At 42.4% G+C, this 19,057-nt stretch overlaps 1 protein-coding gene across 3 annotated transcripts in view; it reads right to left on the bottom strand.

The window, feature by feature from the left end:
- The window catches only part of cpsf1 (cleavage and polyadenylation specific factor 1), a 21,579-nt gene extending 2,522 nt beyond the window's left edge, over positions 1 to 19,057 (bottom strand). Inside the window, exons 1-32 of one of the 3 annotated variants that reach the window (XM_088601139.1) lie at positions 18,869 to 19,057; positions 17,877 to 18,090; positions 16,941 to 16,968; positions 16,516 to 16,649; positions 16,063 to 16,143; positions 15,511 to 15,662; positions 14,976 to 15,122; positions 14,328 to 14,467; positions 13,779 to 13,889; positions 13,091 to 13,184; positions 12,487 to 12,574; positions 11,852 to 11,974; positions 10,892 to 10,943; positions 10,595 to 10,689; positions 10,053 to 10,127; positions 9,682 to 9,762; positions 9,307 to 9,396; positions 9,092 to 9,202; positions 8,343 to 8,484; positions 6,970 to 7,148; positions 6,325 to 6,464; positions 5,737 to 5,944; positions 5,236 to 5,442; positions 4,747 to 4,836; positions 4,090 to 4,239; positions 3,670 to 3,822; positions 3,205 to 3,321; positions 2,999 to 3,089; positions 2,163 to 2,247; positions 1,476 to 1,617; positions 880 to 1,032; positions 316 to 492 (exon numbers count right to left, since the gene is read on the bottom strand). In XM_088601139.1, the coding sequence (XP_088457265.1) occupies positions 316 to 492; positions 880 to 1,032; positions 1,476 to 1,617; positions 2,163 to 2,247; positions 2,999 to 3,089; positions 3,205 to 3,321; positions 3,670 to 3,822; positions 4,090 to 4,239; positions 4,747 to 4,836; positions 5,236 to 5,442; positions 5,737 to 5,944; positions 6,325 to 6,464; positions 6,970 to 7,148; positions 8,343 to 8,484; positions 9,092 to 9,202; positions 9,307 to 9,396; positions 9,682 to 9,762; positions 10,053 to 10,127; positions 10,595 to 10,689; positions 10,892 to 10,943; positions 11,852 to 11,974; positions 12,487 to 12,574; positions 13,091 to 13,184; positions 13,779 to 13,889; positions 14,328 to 14,467; positions 14,976 to 15,122; positions 15,511 to 15,662; positions 16,063 to 16,143; positions 16,516 to 16,649; positions 16,941 to 16,968; positions 17,877 to 18,020 (3,780 nt within the window). In that variant the 5' untranslated portion in view covers positions 18,021 to 18,090; positions 18,869 to 19,057. The remainder of the gene's footprint in view (positions 1 to 315; positions 493 to 879; positions 1,033 to 1,475; positions 1,618 to 2,162; positions 2,248 to 2,998; positions 3,090 to 3,204; positions 3,322 to 3,669; positions 3,823 to 4,089; positions 4,240 to 4,746; positions 4,837 to 5,235; positions 5,443 to 5,736; positions 5,945 to 6,324; positions 6,465 to 6,969; positions 7,149 to 8,342; positions 8,485 to 9,091; positions 9,203 to 9,306; positions 9,397 to 9,681; positions 9,763 to 10,052; positions 10,128 to 10,594; positions 10,690 to 10,891; positions 10,944 to 11,851; positions 11,975 to 12,486; positions 12,575 to 13,090; positions 13,185 to 13,778; positions 13,890 to 14,327; positions 14,468 to 14,975; positions 15,123 to 15,510; positions 15,663 to 16,062; positions 16,144 to 16,515; positions 16,650 to 16,940; positions 16,969 to 17,876; positions 18,091 to 18,868) is intronic. The other 2 variants (XM_088601141.1, XM_088601140.1) reach the window with 2 other exon arrangements.

The raw sequence follows: 19,057 nt of genomic DNA, 5'->3' as shown, positions 1-19,057 counted from the left end.
CCCCTCATAAAGAGAACACTGCCTTTGATACAAATACATGATAAAACTATATTAGGGGAATGGATTTGGAGAAATATTCAGGAATGAGCAATCGGTGTCATTTGTCAAGACTGCTCACTAACTCCTGACAGTAAGACAAAGTTAAAAGCAACCAACCTTCCAACGTAATAGTTTTTCGTTGATTAAATCAGTCATATTGGTTTAAAATACTTTTATGGCCATCACATGAACAAAATAAACCTCAAACAAGGAGCCATGAACACACAATATTCTACATCATCTTCGGAGTCTGGCAAAGTCCTTTCCTGTCCTTACCCGGCTGACGAGAGACAGAGTCTTGCTCTCCTCCTGGTACCGCAGCAAAGAGATGCTCTTCATGACATCAGCGGCCAGGATGAAGTTTTTGATGCTGTGCATTTGGTGGATGTAGAGCTGGGTATCGATGAAGGCCATCCCCGTCAGGTCATTGTCCTTAAGGCTCCACAGAAATATCTGCAAACCACACCAGACACACAGCAGTGCAGTCAGGCTTCTGGGCAATCTGGGCAGGTATAGCACTCCGCCTGGTCATTGCATGCTTAGAAACCTGTCAGGTTTGAGCGTTTCTTAATGTTTTGTGATACCTGAGATCCCAGAAGAATAGAACACTTCACCCTGGGAATGCACTGACACTGCAAGATGTCAAATCTCAAGATATGTCACAGAAAGCACACAGTGTTTTTTACAAAGCATTGGAGAAATACTAAAATAAATTATCAATAAGCTCTGTGGTATCCTTTTGGTGATTTAATATCCTTGGATTATTTTATGTTTACAGCAAACACACTAATACACATTCCTGCATTGTTATAAAACATGGCAGATAGGAACCAAGGTTACCTTTTGCCCAATAGCAGAGACCAGGTAGCCATTGCAGTGACACAGGGCAGTGACTGGCCCCTTCTGCTCCTTCTCATACAGAACCTTGAACTTGTTTTTGGTGAGGGGCTGTCCTGGTTCTGGAACGACCTCTATCACATCCATGATCAGGATCTGGAAGCAGATACACGCAGGATTTCCAATTAGGAAGTAAAAACAATTCGGCACATCTGTGAGGGGATGAAAATAATAAGATGTGAAGACAGGTGGCTGCAAATTATATTATTAATTACTGCAAATTATAGAAAACATTTCAAAACACTAGGTCATGTCTAACTTCACTTTACAGCACTTTTAGAAAAAAAGTTGTCAACAGTGTGTTGGAAAAGCGTAGCAGAAAATGTAGTTTGTATAGGTAATCACAGAGTATCAAAAACACAAAGGTTCATGAGTGAAAATCTGACAAGAACATACAAAGTTTTGAGCAAGACTAAAATAAGAACTAAGCAGTCATGATGGCATAAAGGACATTATTCTGTGCACCCCACCTCCCCTGACCTGCCGAAAAGGTGTTTGGCGTCAAACTCCCTGAAGGGCCTAGAAAGGCCTGGTCTTACCCTGCCCCTGCAGGTCACCTCCTCGCCCTGCATCAGACATGTTCCGGCGGCCACGTATCCCTTCAGGCCCGACACGGTCTCCTCGCTCTTCAGGGCCACCGTCTTCATACAGGTCACGTGTTCCCACTCCTCCAGGTCGATCCTGAGGGGGACAACGCGAGTCCGTTACAGTAGGGGGTCACGCGTGGCCTCAACCACAGGGTCCCCATTTACCAGGGCTTGAGGAGCCCGGCGCCTCTTGCAGACAGCACTACAGGCTCTCCTGCCTGGAGGCCAACGGTGATGTCGGCACACTGGGAGTTTTGTGTGGCTCCACAACAATGGGACCAGTGCAGTGTAGCACATGGAAACTGCACTGCTGCTACCGCAGTACAGTCGTACTCCACCACCACAGCTCTCATTGCAGTACTGATCTCTGTTTTAGCATAGTGTTGTTCCAGTAGAGCTCTATCTTCAGCAATGCTCTTGTAACCACACTTTCCTCCATTTTTAAGAAAAAAGTGCTCAATTCTGGGGACTGAAGTGAAAGTAATTTAGAACCATGATCTAAATGATTAGAAAGAATAAAGGGTTGTGAAAATCCAAAATGTTTTTGGATGACACAGCTATGAGTTTTGCCTATATTCCATGCAGGTCCTGTTACTCTGATTAACACTCCTCCACTGCCGAGTCCTGCTGTATACTTACCGTGTGTTGGGAATGGTCTCCCAGCTAACAGGAGAGATCAGCTGGATTGAAAACTTCTCCTGCATGGGGTGGATGTACCGTTCATCTGACAAAAAACAAATCAAAGTTCCCATTTTTTTTTACAACGGATTAAAGCTCCATATGTCCTCGGTGGGGGGACGATACAGTGGTGCAGTGATTAGCATTGCTGCCTCGCAACACTGGGGAATCTAGGTTCAATTCCTGGGATGCTATCTACCTTGTGCCCGTTGCTTGCCGGCACAGTCTCCAGTTCCCTCACAACCCTGTATTGGATAATGCGGGTTAGAAAATGATAATGATGATGATGTTGTTGGGGTCCTTTAGATCAAAATGGAGCCCCTGGATTTGAACCTGGGTCATGGCATATCCAGTGATGAGGGGGTCAAAAGTGGGCACGTCACAGCAGTCTGCCCATGTTTTCTCATTCTCTCCAATGTAAGCGTGCAGGGTTTGTAGCTATGAGCCATGAAAAACCAACCCCGCCAGGGTTGTCCCTAGTGTCTGCATGCACAACACTCACAAAGACAACAAAGACTACATTCCAAGAGATTATATATTAGACCTTTCTGCAAAATACGCCCAAGCCTTCGATGACTGTGCATAGCATTTTTATAGTAAACAAAGGTTTAATTACACCCATGTGAAAATACTCATTCATTAACCAGCACCGAACACCTAATAATTACTTAATCCCCACCGTGGCTATTTACAAACAATATAGAAACTGTGTTGTGGCCTCTAGGGGTAAGTTACATTTACAGGCCTTTCTACACCACACACACCATTGGCTATTCCAAATAAAAGTAAAACCTCACCTCTTTCTATGACTTCAAACTCTTTCTCTTCACCGGTCATCCTGGGAATGCGCGTGCATATTTCATTCACACTTGTGCACACGGCATAGACCTAGGATGACAAAGTCATTATTCAAGTTCATCCTCGCATCGCTCCACCTGTAACTCCTATCTGTTCTGCTATAAAGCATCAGCCAGACATTATCTGTTGAAAAAGCAGGTCTCACCTTGGATTCCACATGGTATGTCACGTAGTGCACAGTGCATCGCATGGGGATCTTTCGGACCGGCCAAGGAGCGTCATAGGAGAGGTAGGCAGGAAGAACACTGATCCTCAGCTCCCCCTGGAAAACAGACACCCACCATTTGACTGTGAAGGCATTACATCATGAAAAACCGGGACAGACCAGGCGTTCGCCCTACAGTATTTGCAGGGCATATTCTATCGGAGGGTTACAGACTTTTACAGAGCTCCAGTTGTAAGTATTCATACCTTAGAACTAGTAAATGCACTAGGAATCTTAAGTACCACTTCCTAGTTTTAATGAATGTTCAACAGAAGTAAGAGATACCATAGTCGAATAAGTATAACTAAAAATATATATTGAACTTTAACAACACAGTTGAAGATGCAAAATTTTACAGTACAGACTTCTGAGCAAGTAGAAACTGAAGCTTTCGCCTGCCTGTACCTGTTTGTTAAAATATAGGAATCCTTTGGGACAGTTGATGTTGTGGAAGGGGGAGAAGGACTCGATGGGGCCATCGATGGTCATGGGGTGCAGCCTCAGAGCCCCCCGTGAAGTCACTAACATCCAGTGAGGAGAAGGGCCACAGATAAACACCTGGTGGCAGAACACAGCTGATCAGAAGGTTGTGTTTTCTTTCTTCTCTTTTCAGCATGGAATTAACCTATTACTTGTTCCTTTACATTTTAATACACACATGTACATCACTTCTTACCACAAGTACACCAACAAACCGGTTTACAAACTGGTATACAGCTTTGCTTGCCCGTTTCTGAGCATGTATGCCTACACACATTCATTTTATACTTCCTATTAAAAACAAGAAAAAATGTCTCTCAATTATCAGCCTGTGAGCATTCTTACCCCAGAGTATCCAGAAATGTCTTCAAAATATCTGAACCTGGCCACCCGACCTCTGAATCCTGACCCCTCCTCTCCTAGGCCACCCTCAGACTTCTTCTCCTTCTTGGAGATCTTAGCCTTCTTCTCCCGGAAGTTAATATTATGGGGAACCTGAAGGAGTAGAAGGCAGCCAATGTGAGTTAAGGATATTCTGTTCCAAATGCACTGCATCATGGGTACCAAGGCACTTTCATGGAATCTCTGAACAAGTGAGAGCTGTTGCTGTAAAACTAAATGCTCTTTGCTATTCAAATGAATTTCAATTCTAAACATTTGCAGAAAGCACCTACGGCAGTAACTACAGCTGCGAATATTTCTGGATCAGACTCTTTGTGGCGCAGATTTGCTTACAAAAAAGGCTGTTAACAGATTACAAATTGAAGGAGTGAATATGATTGCTGTTGTCTGAAAATGATCTTGGTTTTCAGCAAATTAGAAACAAATCTCATTTAACATTACTTTTGTCTGCTTTTGATTGGAATTCTGCAGACAAAACAAAGGTCGAAGGAAATTGTGTTGAACTGAAGCAATACTAAAGCTCTCAAATTCCAGAAATGGTATAAATAAAAATTCTTTTATGAAGCACATTTTTGTTGAAGGCACACTTCATTCGCTCACCTTTTTGAATCGCACTTTCAGGTTATTCTGGCCCTGCTGCTGGTCATAAGAGAAGGCTTCATAGACGAGAAGCTCTTGGTCAACATGGGCCTGAAGCACAGACAAGGGAAATTGTAACCATTTCTTATCTACAGGTAATAACCAGAACTACAGATGGGACCTTCAATTTTTCTTGTAAAGTTCACTCTATAGAGGCAATGACATAAAAAAGATTTTTCAGAGAATAATGTACAGGAACAGGCTACTCCACTCCACATGGAGTCCTGCAACTTTACAGGCAGAAATCACCAGAAACAAAACTGGTGATTGGACTTCTCATACAAATAGTCCTTTCAACTAAGTAAGTCCAATTAGAGCAGAACTAACCTGAAGAACATACAGATCTTCAAGAAGGACAGAAGCTATTGTACTTGTTGGAGGGTCATTCCAGTTATATTTTGACTGCAGAAGTCACTCAGGTTAGTGTCACCTTTCACCTCAGGCACTCACCAGCAGGTAGGGTCGTGTCTGGCGGTTGCCTAGAGACACTAAGGCCACCTCTTTAACCAATGGGATTTCTCCTTGCCGTGTGACTTCTTCCTTCTTGCCCTCCCCCTGAGCAGCAGACTGGCCTGAGGAGCTGTCCACCAGCACGCGCTGCCCCACAGGGAAGTTCTTCACCAGGAACACCAAGCGCCAGTCAGGGAGCTGGTAGATCTGTAACACAGCACAAGTGAGTTCATTTCCTCAGCAGGAGACTGATTATTAAATACCTACTCGATAATGTGTTGTTCCCTTTGCACAATTACCAACCAAAGTATGTTAATTATTAAAATTATATAAAAAAATGCAGCTACAGCCCTGTTGGGTTGCACACCCCATATCTTTTATGTGTCTCAGCAAGCTGAGCACTGTGAGCATCTAGAAAAAGCCACATCCCTCGTGCCCCAGGACCACTGTTTTTATGCTGTCATCTTTGGTCAACAGGAGCAGGGACATTCTAATCCTCACCTCCATGACTCCATTCTCTCTCACCGCCACGCACCAGTGTGTGGGCTCAAGTTTGAGAAGGGCGCCCTCCCTGTAGGAGTGGATGAACAAGGTACTGCGGGCAGGCTCCTCCTTGGTGGGGCTAAAGAAAGTGTTGGAGTCTCCATACAGCATCTCCTCTTCATCGTCAACTGTGTTACTGGGAACAGAAGGTACAGACGAAGGAAGACTTAGATAGGAAAAAAAACAAAAGGGCCAAGAAAGGAAAAGTGTAACAAGGAGGAGAAAAAAAAAGAAATTGCAAGTTTAGATTTTAACCAGTGAATTCATTTAAAAAAAAAAGAAAAATGAAACCAAGGCTTTCTTTAAACCAAACAAAAACTGATATGAACTCAGTCCAGCTGTCCTTCAATTTGAGACAGTTATGTAAATACAAGCTGTAATACTAACAATACTACATTTAAAAATAAGTCCACTGTGTGCACTAGTAAACAGTAAATGGATTTTAAACAGTTTAAAAATGAAAATCTGTTCAAGTACATCAAGACAGTAAGTGGAATGCCTTTCCAGCTTCCCTGTCCTGGGAATGCTACTCTGGTTTGCCCCTACCCAATATCCTGGATGATGGTCTCCGTTTCCGAGACGCTCCGGGCTGTGGTTTCCTCCTTGGAGGTGCTGCAGACCCTGTTCTCAGTGGTGAACATGCCGCTGACGTCTCGATAGGCGCACAGCGCGATGACCCGGGATTGCTGGCAGCAAGAGCACACCTCTGTCAGGCCAGCTTTACGGCAGCGGAGCAAGCTTCCGAACAACACACCGGCCCCTCTAGCAGGGAGGTTCCTAGTGGATTGCTCTGGTACCTGCTATCTACTTTCTGACACTTAGTAACCGAAATTGCCAACACCTAGACGTATTTTAAAATGCAACCGTGTAGGTCGAAAATGCAAACTGTAGGTTTATAAAACTAAATACAGATTATAGTCTAGATTATAGAAAATTAAAAATTGCACACAAAGACTTTTGATATTTTTTGTTGTTTTTTGGTATTAAGTTATCTGCTTTGGACTACAGTGATAAAATAAACCTATTACAAATGAAGGCAGCTTTCACAGAGAGAAGGACGAGGGAGACGTTCAGCTAGTGTGAAATTAGATTAAATGACCTCAATGTCCTCGTACGGTTTGCTGAGATAGAGAACAATAATATAACATATAATATATAATATAACATATATAATTCTTCCATCAGCCGTACCGTGTGGATCTGTGGTTTCTGTAGGGCCAACCGGTGGGTCTTGCCCATGTAAGAGTCAGTTTTCAGGACAAACATGGTGACCTGGCCCTCTGCAGTCAGGATCACCACGTAAGGGTCAGCGACTGTGCAGTGCACTATGGGAGAGCCCAGGTCCACGGGAATGAAGTGCAGCTGGGTCACTAGGGAGGTAGAGTGAACAGTGTGAGGTCACACAGCTCTGAGCACAGATACAAGCTACAGCAGACAAAACTAGAACTGCTTGTTGAACTTCAAGCCTGAGTCAAGGTGTCCAAAACATTGCCTGCTGAAAATGACAGCAGGCAAACTGCTTACGTACAGTATATTTATACTACAGAAAAATGGTGACCTACGGATTCATCCATTGCCAACTCAAATATGAACTAAAAACAATGTATAATAGAACTGGCAATGGATTGAATAATGTGCCTTTTCAAAAAACCTAAAAATGTCATCCTGTAATTGTCACAGAGATTTTGAAAATATTTGTCATGAATGATTAATTTAATTACAGATCAGCAGTCACATGTATTCCTTTTAAAACTCCACAATTATTTCTTCAGATAAATTCAAGAACAAATCCACAATAACATTCTGAATAACATTCTGAAGTGCAACAGAAAACTATGTGTTTGGGACTATATGTCAAATGTTTCCTCATATAGTCCCAAACACATAGGATGTAAAAGGAAGACATCACATGGAGGATATGTGTGTAAGTCAGAGAGCTCTCCTAAAACTGCAGGCAAATGGTTTTTGACTTCCACAATTTGGGGGATGGCCTTTAAAAAAGCCACAAAAGCTGAACCTACCATTTTTCACTGCATTGTCCATTATTATGAAAATTAAGACAGTGACCCCCTGCCAAATAGAGGGTACAAGTGTGTCTTTGACCCATGGGCTGAAGACAAGTGGCTCAGGAGGCTACTGTAGCTCTAAAGGCAGCAGCTGACGATCTCCAACACACACTGGCATCTTCAGACATTAAGTGTAAAACAAAATCAACTGCGCACTCTTAAAAATGTCATTACCCATGACCTCCAAAGATCCAAAGGTCAAATGAAAAACTCTGTTTTAGAGAGTGCAGATAGAGTCATGCCTACTGAGGAACACAAATAGGAAACTTTACATGCCCATGGTCTCTGACTGCTCCTGACGTTGCGTACACTGTATATAAAGTCATGGTTATTTTGGGACACATAGTGGAACCCACAAAAATACTCTGACAAAAAACATCCTATGAAAAGCCACAGGTTCACTTGGCCCGCCATTAATCTCTGCTTCCAGTTACTTTCATAATTATTATTATGATTGAATTCATCTAGTGAGTATATTCTGTTCTACAAAAAAGTTACCTCCTTCCAAAAGCCGAATTCCCATGGGGGAAACCTGGACAATGTACTTGTTATCCCCGATGTTTCCAGCATAGACGGTGGGTCCCTGAGTAGCAAATCCACTGGTATCCAATTCCATGATCTCCTGGCCTGTTTGCAGTATCTGAAAACCACAAGTCCTTATTAGAACTGATGTCAGAGTGATGGGATATCCTCTGAACAAAAACTACAAGTACAAGTTTTCCTTTTTTTGTTCCTTTCACTGTTACATGTTGCATATTTTACAAAGCTCGTTCTGCTCAATACTGTGTTGATTTGTTCCTTTGCGGTTGTTCAAGGAAAGGAAAAGGTTTCAGAGAAGACTTCCCCCCAGCTGACTGAGCTGCACCAGCTTACCATGCTTTCCGAATGGGCCACACAGTTGGTGCCAGACACGTTTGGAACATGACAATAGTTACTGATCAGGCGAGGCTGTGGCGCCTAGCCTAGGTTAGTTGTCCAGCTGTGAGTGTCTCAAGGGGTCAGGGAGGGCTTTGGAATACCCCCTAACGACTCTGCTCTCACAACATACTTGTCAGTTGAACCCAAACTATGTGAAACTACTGTTTCTGTAATAAAAGGCTCATCATCACGTTTCCATCTGTGCCCATTTTGCACTGCACAGCAAATGTCAAAGTAAGCCAGCCTAACTCTAACCACTAACTCTGGCCATGAACAAAAATGACTCTTCAAGTATCCGGCGAGCTCTGAACAGGAGTAAAGTCTTTTACCATGGTCGAGTCCTCTCTGCTCAGAATGAGGAAGCCGTGTTTCTTGTCATCCTCCTCTGGGGCCGGCTCAGGCTGCGTCTCCTCGGTGGTCTCACTGTCTACCTCAGGCGCCTGGGAGAGGAGAACAAGCAGAGGGGCCGCAGCCGCAAGTCAGTTTTGCTCAGTACAAAAGGCTTTTCCCGAGAATTAAGGGCAAGCAAAAGAAAGCGCCTTACTTCTTCCTTCTTCTCAGAAGAAATAACTGTCCACATGTCGTGACAGCCCGGCAGCTCAAAGGTGGTGACGACCTGAGGCCTGATGCTTCTCTGTGAGAAATGCGCTCATTAACAAAGGCACGTGCAACACAGTTCGCTCACTTCATTTGATCAGCTCCATGCCACCCACCTCCCGATACCAGTAATGGACATCCTGCTGAGCCCTGTGTGTCATGAGTGTTTACAGGCTGCTCCATTGATCTCTGAGGCAGCCCTGGTAAACCCAGAATTTCCTGTAGCACTACTACGTGACCTGTGGCAGACGTGCCTCACCACCACAGGTTTCTGTACAGTGCACACAACCCCCCCCTCCTGCACTCCAGTATCAACACTCACCTGGAGCACCGACAGAGCTCCGTTCTTCCCGTAACCTGAACACACAACCACCTCCAGATCAGGCTCTGGGTTGTTCTGGAACTACAGAAACAGAAGGTACTTTTTAAACTATAAGCGCGCTTCTGTTTCAATATACAATAGTAAAATAATTCCTTGTAGCATGCAGAGTGCTTCACTTTCACAAGTATTCCCAAGCTTTACATGTAGAACATTACTTTATCTCCTACTCAAAAACAGAATGACCTACTTGTTACTTGTCAGATTGCATGGCTTTGTTGTTTGTCTATGTGTGTTTGGAACAAGATGCAGTTCATTAAAAGCCCAATGTCTGCTGCACATTCCAAAAGGTCCAAAAGGATTTCAAAAGGTACCTCTTCAGACAGGAAGGCAGGCTCCCCCATCGATGCATTGGCACAGGGACCAATGTTCAGGATGCTGTCACACACCTAGACAGCGAAAAGAGAAGGCATTTGTTTCATCAGATTGTCAAAATACTACTGATCCCCAAATACAAAATATTGAGTAGCTAGATTCACCAAATCTAAATTCAGAAACACACTGATTTACAGAGGGCTCCACATCAGGGCAACAGGATTCTCCAGTAAACGTGCCAAAATTGCACCAGCCACGAATACACATCTGCTTCTGAACATTTCAGTTAACCCGGGTATAAGCAGCTTTGTTTTTCAAAAGCGAAAACACCTAAAACCATCATCTTATTTGCAAAAATGACCTCTTCATTCAATACAGTGGTGTCCATTTAAAGAAAACAACCGTAAGATTCTGTAATACAACAAGGTAAGATTGTGCAGAGAAACACATTTGACTTGATCCCACTAGACATTTTCTCTTTTGTTTAACACATGTCCTTCTGTTTTGTTCTATGAATGGGGCGCAGCTCCACTACACTCACCTCAAAGGAGAAAGTGGCCAGTTGTGTTCCCGACTGGGCCTCACTGCCGTACACTTCGATCTCATCCACCTCGTCCAGGAGGGCCGCCTTGCCGGCTACAACACACCACCGTATGAGCCTGGCGCTACGAGCACAGATCTTCTAGCCTGGCCGAGCAAGGCTCCTATATAAAGGCCTAGCCTCTCTCAGCCTTTCAGAAACCAGTGCATTGGACAGAATGTTAAACGTCTTTCACACGGCAGGACGTTGAGCACAACGCATACAAGGAGCAAACGGGAAAAAACGAATTTTACTAACCAGTCCAATTTGAAGTCACATCAACTTTTTTCTTTTTATTTGGAGGCTCTTCCTGAAAAAGGAAACGCAAGAAATAACTTGAGTCGATGTTGCAGTGCAAGGCTAACAGCAGACCCTATCAAATCCAGCCCCGCAGGGAGAAAAAATATACCGGGACATCAACTGAATTCTGAAACCTGGCCCAAAACAAGATGACATACATGCATTGTGACCAGAGAATGTTTATATTTCTTTCCCCTGCCTGTCACTGAACAGACTAAACCTGACTGACACAAATTACAGTCTTCACATCAACATGCACAATACAGGCGTCAGGGGCCTGTGCTCCAGGTGCATGTACAACAAACAATATAAAACAAACAGAATAAAACATCAGAAATGACAGAAGCCATCAATGTAGTATGCAGCCATGAATACAACTGGGTTGTACAGGAGAAATATCTCGCAGGAAAAGTACTGAGACAACATAAAATTGAAAGTTTGCAAATGAGAGGAGGCCTTTTTGCCCATGTATCTCATTTAGTCAACTACCAAGGGCTCTGCACTCTTATACAAAATAAGACTCTTTTTAGTTAAATTGAAAAGTAAATATATTTTTTCAGGATACTCCTGATGAAATCTAGAATGCTGTTTTCCTAATTCACACATCTGTGCCTAACCAGTAGTGACCATTACTCTTTCTGAAGGGTCAGTGTGTTGGTAGATTATACATCTTTCTATAAAATAGCAGGTGGGAGAAGCTGGTGGCACACTGACGCTTGAAACTAGTAACTAACTGGTTTAGCTTATTAAGAGATGAACTGAAAAAACACAGTGGACACACCTGCCCTCCAGAACCTGCATTGGGTAACCCCAGCCTAAACTAATGTGATTGACAGCAGTGCTCTAAAACGATAGATCTGCTCCAAGATAAAAAATAAAACCCTGAATCTGCACGTATACCGAAAGAAATACCCTTACTGGTTTCTCCTTCTCCTTCCCCTCCTCAATTGGAGTCTCCTGCAGCTTCTCCGTGTATTTAAGGAGCAAGGAATTACCCAGCCGGGAACCCAGGAACAGATATCCTGGGTCCATCGTCATCATCTATTAAGGGAGACGAGAAAAGACGAACACAATGAACAGCGAGTACAGCCAGTGTGAGAACTATGTGCCGTCAAACTGAACAAAAGGAAAATTACACTTAAGGACTAAAAACTCAAAAAACACAAGGCAAAAACACATTTTTCACATTTTGTTTTTCGCTGCTACTCGGTATTGAACTGAACATCACTGAACATCGCAGATATCAAGTAACAGGGGGAACCCCTGCATTGTTCTGTACACTACACCTGGTACCACCTTCTTTACAAGCACAGACAGCTTGTAAATTCCAGAAACCCTTTTGCAGATATTAGCAGAAAAGGGGTACAGCTGTTACTGAACTGGCATTCTTTCTCCTCTTCCTCTTTTTATTAACCGGACACATTTCAGCACTTTTTTTTTTGTCATTAACTGCTGTCATGCTTTTTTATGTCACGACACTGAGCCCACACAAAACTTTTCACAACTCGGGGGAAGGAACACAGACGGATTTGCTGGTCGCGGGCTCAACTTACACAAGTGGTCAGGACGCTGGCGGCAGCTTTGTCAAAGTGGAACGCCCGCACGCTTCTCATCCCGTCGGTGATGAGGGTCAGCACATAGCTGCACACACAGAGAAGCATAGCAGCTCAGAGCAACCCCAGGGCCTGTCACAGGCAGCGCACTACAAACAACACAGGCCAGCAGAAAGACAGGCCCACATACTGTCCCCTTCAGCACTTTCTCTGTCTGGCATCACTTGGAAAGAGGAGGAACCTGTTACAGGCTCATTTGATGAGACACCCTTTGATTTAAATCCCATTAGTGTTTTCAGCACTGGTCATTTGTAATGGGGAAAGTGGACACAGGTAAGGCTGTAAGTGTCCACCATACTGCTGAACATGACTGGTGGTGCCTTTGTGACTTTGTGAAAGTGCTGCTAATGACCTCAAGCACACAGAAAATAATTTGAAAAAAGCATGCCATGCATTCTGATTCAATTAATTGAAAATTTTAAAAAAGGGAAAAGAATATCATATTGCAATTAACATGTTTTTTTCAGGTTCCACGTTGGTTTAATCAGGAAGAATGACTGAAAATAACTCCTTCTTACCACCCAGTCATAATGAAAACACTTACATTTCACCACCTTTCAAGGAAATGACCATCTTGTCCGAAGCAATAAACGTAGACTGGCAACAGTCCAAGGTGATCTTCACCTCCTCCTGGATACCTGACCAGTAAAGTAATAACACAAGAATCTGCTGGTTAACAGAATAGCATCTCAACAGCATCTGCTAAATTATAAAGTGCACTGAGTAAGAGAACTACACTTTTAAAAAAACAAAACCTCTATGCTACACAAGTGTGTTCAGGTTAAATTGCTCAATGAAAACCAATGAGACATACTTAGAATGCCATAATTTTAAAGATTTTTTTTTCATACACAGCACTAATTAAATTCTCTAAATTTAAACAGGATAATTTTACAAGTTAAATAAGCTATTGACAAAGCAAGATCTACTATCTTACTGCTACAATGACAAAAATGCTTAATTCACCTCTTTCATTTACTGTCTCAAACTCTTGCACTGTTTCAAACAGTGCAGGTCAGGGAGTTTTACCACACTTTGAAAAAAATTTACCATCTGTGGAAGCAATTCAGCTCCCTTCATTTTTAATTCTACTTTCTGCAAGGAAACCCACTCCTCGGTATTACATCCACCCATTACTTTTTGTTTGAAATCTGAGGAACTGAAGGCAATCCTTTCAAAGGTAGGGTGTTGTGACATGTTCTTGTTCATGTTGTGTTTTTTTTTTTACTTACGCAGCGGGAAAGCTGTTGTCCCATTTGTCTGGCTGTTGAGAGAAACTCCATAAGGAGGGACACTTTGATTCAAGTAGAGCAGGGAGTTCACGGCAAACACCACAACTCCACCTGGAAACAGAAGACATTCCCCGTGGTACACTACAGCTGAAAACATTCACCCAGTCTTTATTTCTCAAAACTAAAAGCAGTTTAGTTACCCCTGTTTTTATGTTTCAACGTAGCATTCAAGATAACATTTATTGTCTTCTACAAATGCCATAGAGGAAGTGTCAGACTTCACTGAAAGCATGTTAATTCACCATCATGGTGTGAAGCTACAAAAAAGAACATTGTGCCTCTAATACATAACCTATGACGTACTTTAATCATACATTCTACCTCCATAACCAACAGCAATAAGGCTGCTTGCATAAAATATCATAAGTAGTATATTAAGAGCTAAATATAACATCATTTCCTTTTTATAGTCTTGACTTCAGTGTGTTCAGCAGCATCATGCACCTTCCCTTGAGATCCTGTCTACTCAGGGCACAAACTGTGACGTACCTATAGGCTTGGGCACAGCCATGACTTGTGTACAGTCAAAGGGCAGGTTGGAGAGCGACCAGATAACTGGATGAACCTTCTGCATGATGTTCAGAGAGATGGCCACAATGCTGCAGGTGTCCTGTCGCACTGCTACACGTCTGCCAGGGAAGAAGACAAAGCTATTAGCCATCTGACTTCCATGAAACTATAGCAGGGCACTATTTAATCCCCTCCAGCAGGGCAGGCCTATAAACCTCTAACCTACTGACTAAACCCTCCATAGCAGGTAGACATTTCTTTCAGTCTTTAATATACACACTTGCCTTTATCCAAATATAAATACATACACACCATTGGCTTTTTAGTTTGAATATTTTTAGTGTATTTACAAAAGTGTTTTTATTTTTTTTAGGGGACTACATGATGTCAGCAACACAAATGAATACCCTACTAGATAAGGATCTTTTTTTCCAGCTTGAGTCAAAATATATACTGTAAGTAATATCCTCCTACCAAGAAACATGTTGATTGGTCTAAAAACAAAGACAAGAATTTAAATACATAGCAAAATAAAAAGTTAGACAACATGTAGGTGACATATAAAAGGGTCGGATTCTCTCTGGTTGTAAGTTTCTTTTTTTCTTTCCAGTGTTAATGAGCACTCACCCTGGCCATGTCTGGTTGGGCTCATACAGTATCAGGAGAGTGGGTTCATAGTATCCATGGAGAAACTTCATGTCAATAATGTTCAGCAGTTTCTCATCCAGTTCACGCACATCAATTATATAACTGGGGAGAAAACTGGACTTTTGCCTACAAGGGAAAACAAAGTACGTCCTCAGTTTGTTCAGGGGGCATGTAAATTTTTGTGTGCAGGACACCAGGGTTTTCTGCGTCAACTCGTGCTGAAGTTACAGTCAAGAACAAAACCATTTACTTAGCATTCACAAAATGTACTAACTATAGCAAACAAAAATTCCAAGTCACATACAAAATTTATAAGTTACATTTTAACATAAGAAACAATGAAATTGGCTTTGACAAAACTTTGGCGACCCAGATTTTCAAGTGATGTGAAAGAGCACCATGAACTGATTTATTGTAAAGATTACTTTCAGGAGCAGTCTCTTCGCTCTTTGAGCAGACCCAAATATGAGATGCACTTGAGCTGAGTGTTCTTTAAGCACTCACGTCAACATACCCTTCTCCCACAATGCCTTCTTGTTCATCCGTCAGAGTGTCCTTTCTGAACGGCAGCACTACCAGCCTGGTACCATAGATCAGCATCACAGCACAGCGGTTCTCCGGGTCAACACGGACAATGGGTATATGGACATTCTGCACAAATCCGTCCTGTACAAAACAATCAATTACATCAACACTAGGGGATTTTTCTCTATGTCCACAAAACCAAAGCAAGTTGTTTTTTGTACCCAGCTTCTCTTCCACTTTCTAAGGCAAAAAAAAAACCTACACTAAGTTCTCACCCTTCAAAACGTGCATTTCACAATCTGAGAAATCTGTGCTGTTTATTCTGCATGAAAGGCAAGATGCAATCAAAGATGATTTTGAAAAAAAGGCAGGGCATTTTGCTCATCCACTCCACATTGTTTTAAAATAAAGAAACACAACTTAAAAACTCATTGCTGACAATGTCAATAACTACTGGGAAGCTGTCCAGAATGTATCACAACATGGGGAAGTATCACCTTAAGGAAAAGATGTATGTCTTTGTGCACAACAGTTACTTTACCCTCAGCTCTGGCTCCTCAAAATAATGCAGTGAAAGCGTCTTGAGGTCATGTGTCCCAGGGTCATATTCCACGACTGACAGCTGCAAAACCAACGGAAACATCTCAGGGCAGAGGCTGGCTAATGTAATGTTTTGCAATATACACCACCAGTACAAATGCATTTTAAATTTCCTTTTACATTTTATTCAATTCTTGTTCATCGGAGACTACACTGTGATGATGTCTCAGCCAAATCCAAAATAATCTATTTATTTTTTAAGCACATGTCCTTCTGAATGTTCTTATTTTCCAAAGGATTCTGTAATGGAAAAGTAAGGGAATCTGTGGTTACTGGCCCCTTTGAGAGCACTTCTGCTCTGTTTCTCATCTCCCTTACTGTATAGTTTACTTGCAGACAGGCGTCCCAGGTATACAAACATAAAGGCCCATAGGCACACAAAAATCGGCTCTACCTTTGCGTCCTTGAAGCTCAGCAGCAAAGCGTCTCTCTTTGCCCCAACAAGCTGCACGCTGGCCATAGACATGATGTTGCCAAACACAGAGAAGGCCGCCACCTGCTCCAACTTCTCCTTACGGCTCTTCCCATCTGGAAATGGGAAAGTAAGAACTCCTTATGTACATTAAGCACAGGCTGGTCTAGATCGGAAACTAACAACTACTGAAAGATGTCAACAATGTAAGATGTCTTCCTGGTTTGTAGATGAAGATAGGTGGTTATGTAGGCAAGTATCTTTTGTGAAAAAGTACACTCTAGCCATTATTTTTCCATTTAGGAAAACTATTTAAAAAATGAATAGTTTTAGACAACTTGACATGCTATTGTCATTTAAAACAAAAGAGCAGCTAATACAGATGAAAAAGAAATAGTCGCACATACCAGCTGATTTTTCTGTCTTGGTTGCGCTCTGTAATATAAAACAAGAGCATTACATTCAAAGAAAATTCACTCGTATTTTACCAGTAAGAACACAATAACCAAATGGAAATATCGCACTGATTGACCACTGTTCAAATACATCCAGAAGTTTAAAATGTACAGTTTTCGAATGAGTTAAATCACTTCTCTCAACCTTGGTTTCCTACGTGGTTGCAGGCAAAGGAAAACAAAAAGGTATTCATCCATTATCACAGAACTACTTGTTTCTTGAAAGGAGACAATGATCCCAACCTCCAAAGCACAGGAATCAAGGGAGTGGAAAACCAATATCAATATGTAGGGAACATTCAAACCCAGGATACATGGGGGGGCAACACTGGAACATAAACACAACTTATGAATGAAGTATTGTACAGGGGGTTACAGGGGTCAGGGGTACAGTATTGTCCTGGGTTACAGGGGTCCCAGGATCCTATCCAGGCTGGGGTGCCTGTGTGGAGTTTTCTCCCACCTCCCTGAGGCATGCTGATAGGCTGACTGGCTATACTACACTGCTTTCTGTGACATTTCACTCAAAGCCAATGTCAGAGTTGACAGTGTACCCGCTCAGGAGCACTCAGGACAGGAAATAGGAGACACTTCTTTCTGCAGGAAGTCACGGGAGTCTGGGACAAATATTATAGCCCAGATGCTGAGACTGACAGCACAGTATTCTTGTAAGGCACAGCCTGATGGGGCTCTCAGATCTTTAGGCTACTACTGTTCTTAAGAAAGATGCCACCGTCAACAGAATGATTAATATATCTGATGATCACTCATGCGTCTCCAGTTCAAGCCCTACTCTCATGTCTCTCCCACAGGTATTCCACATGTCTTTTTACGAACTGACTTCAGTTCGGGAAGAACGAAAAAATCGCCTCTGCTCCGCACACTCACCTCCACATCGTGGACCAGCCTGTACACGTAGAGCTGAGAGGTGCCGGCCACCACCAGGTTCCTCTCCTCAGAGGAGAAGAAGTTGCAGAACACGGAGAATTCGATCCCCGTCGGGGGGTGAGCCTGGCGATACACCGCGTACATCCTGGCCCGGGGCTCCGCACTCCCTCAGCGCCCGGCTGACAGATCCACTCAACCAAGGTGAGCCTGTGCACTTTGAACACACAGGGAGACAAAGCGTTGGTATTCAAACGCATTTTGCCGCACACGCATAGCTTAAGATACCAAATTATGGGAACCAACCAAGATTAAGACTTTCTTTTCTGTTCTGTATCGACAACATGTATGGTAATTTGTTTTGTTAAGCGCCATATAAAAATAAATTGAATTGAAGAGTGTTATTTTGAACTAGAAGCCATCGCATTCCGCATCAGAGATACACGCTTGTGTCTGGTGAACTTGCTAAATTTATTTCATCCCTATCTTGTTATTGCTGTACCCACCGTTGTTATTTCAGTGAAAAAAAGATAGAAGGGTTGTGTTTTAATAATTGTATCTCATAATCTGATTAAAGCAGTAAAGTGGTATTTTTCTATTCGATAAAAAAAATAAATCTACCGTTTTAACACAGGCGACATACAACAGGCAGGTGTATCCATATGGACTGTTAAAATAATGTAATAAAGCATCCGCCTACAGGACAAAAACAAATCAAAATACAATACAACACGTTGAGGCAGATGAGTGAAATGGCACCGCTGAACACATTTATTATTAGTGTTTATCGGTCTCCTTTCCTTACAGCACATTTCTTTCTGTAAGGTCGAAATCATAATACTATAGTAACCACCGCGATTGGAGTATTGCTATAGTCAACATAATATTTTATTTCTGATAAACAATTCTTTTAAGAAACTCTCACTGAAGCAAAGTTTCAGTGTGCAGTAGCATCGAAACCACTTAAACATTGAACCTGGTTATTTACAACCTACCTAGTTGTAGTCTCTAAGCTCGATTTTTCCTCCTTATTCGGACACTGTTTCAACTTGTTATAAGTTCATTATCGAGTTTTGCTTTTGTTTCCAGCACTTAATACATTTTTGGCTATTTGAGTGTTTATTTCTATGTTTCATTCATCTCTAACCCCCAGCATGCAACTGTCCTGACGGAACTAGAACCAA

This window comes from Lepisosteus platostomus, chromosome 12 (assembly GCF_059453375.1).
Source record: "Lepisosteus platostomus isolate fLepPlt1 chromosome 12, fLepPlt1.hap1, whole genome shotgun sequence".
Taxonomy (NCBI): domain Eukaryota; kingdom Metazoa; phylum Chordata; class Actinopteri; order Semionotiformes; family Lepisosteidae; genus Lepisosteus; species Lepisosteus platostomus.
Note: the sequence above shows the minus strand (reverse complement) of the source record. Positions and strands in the feature narration are given on the sequence as shown.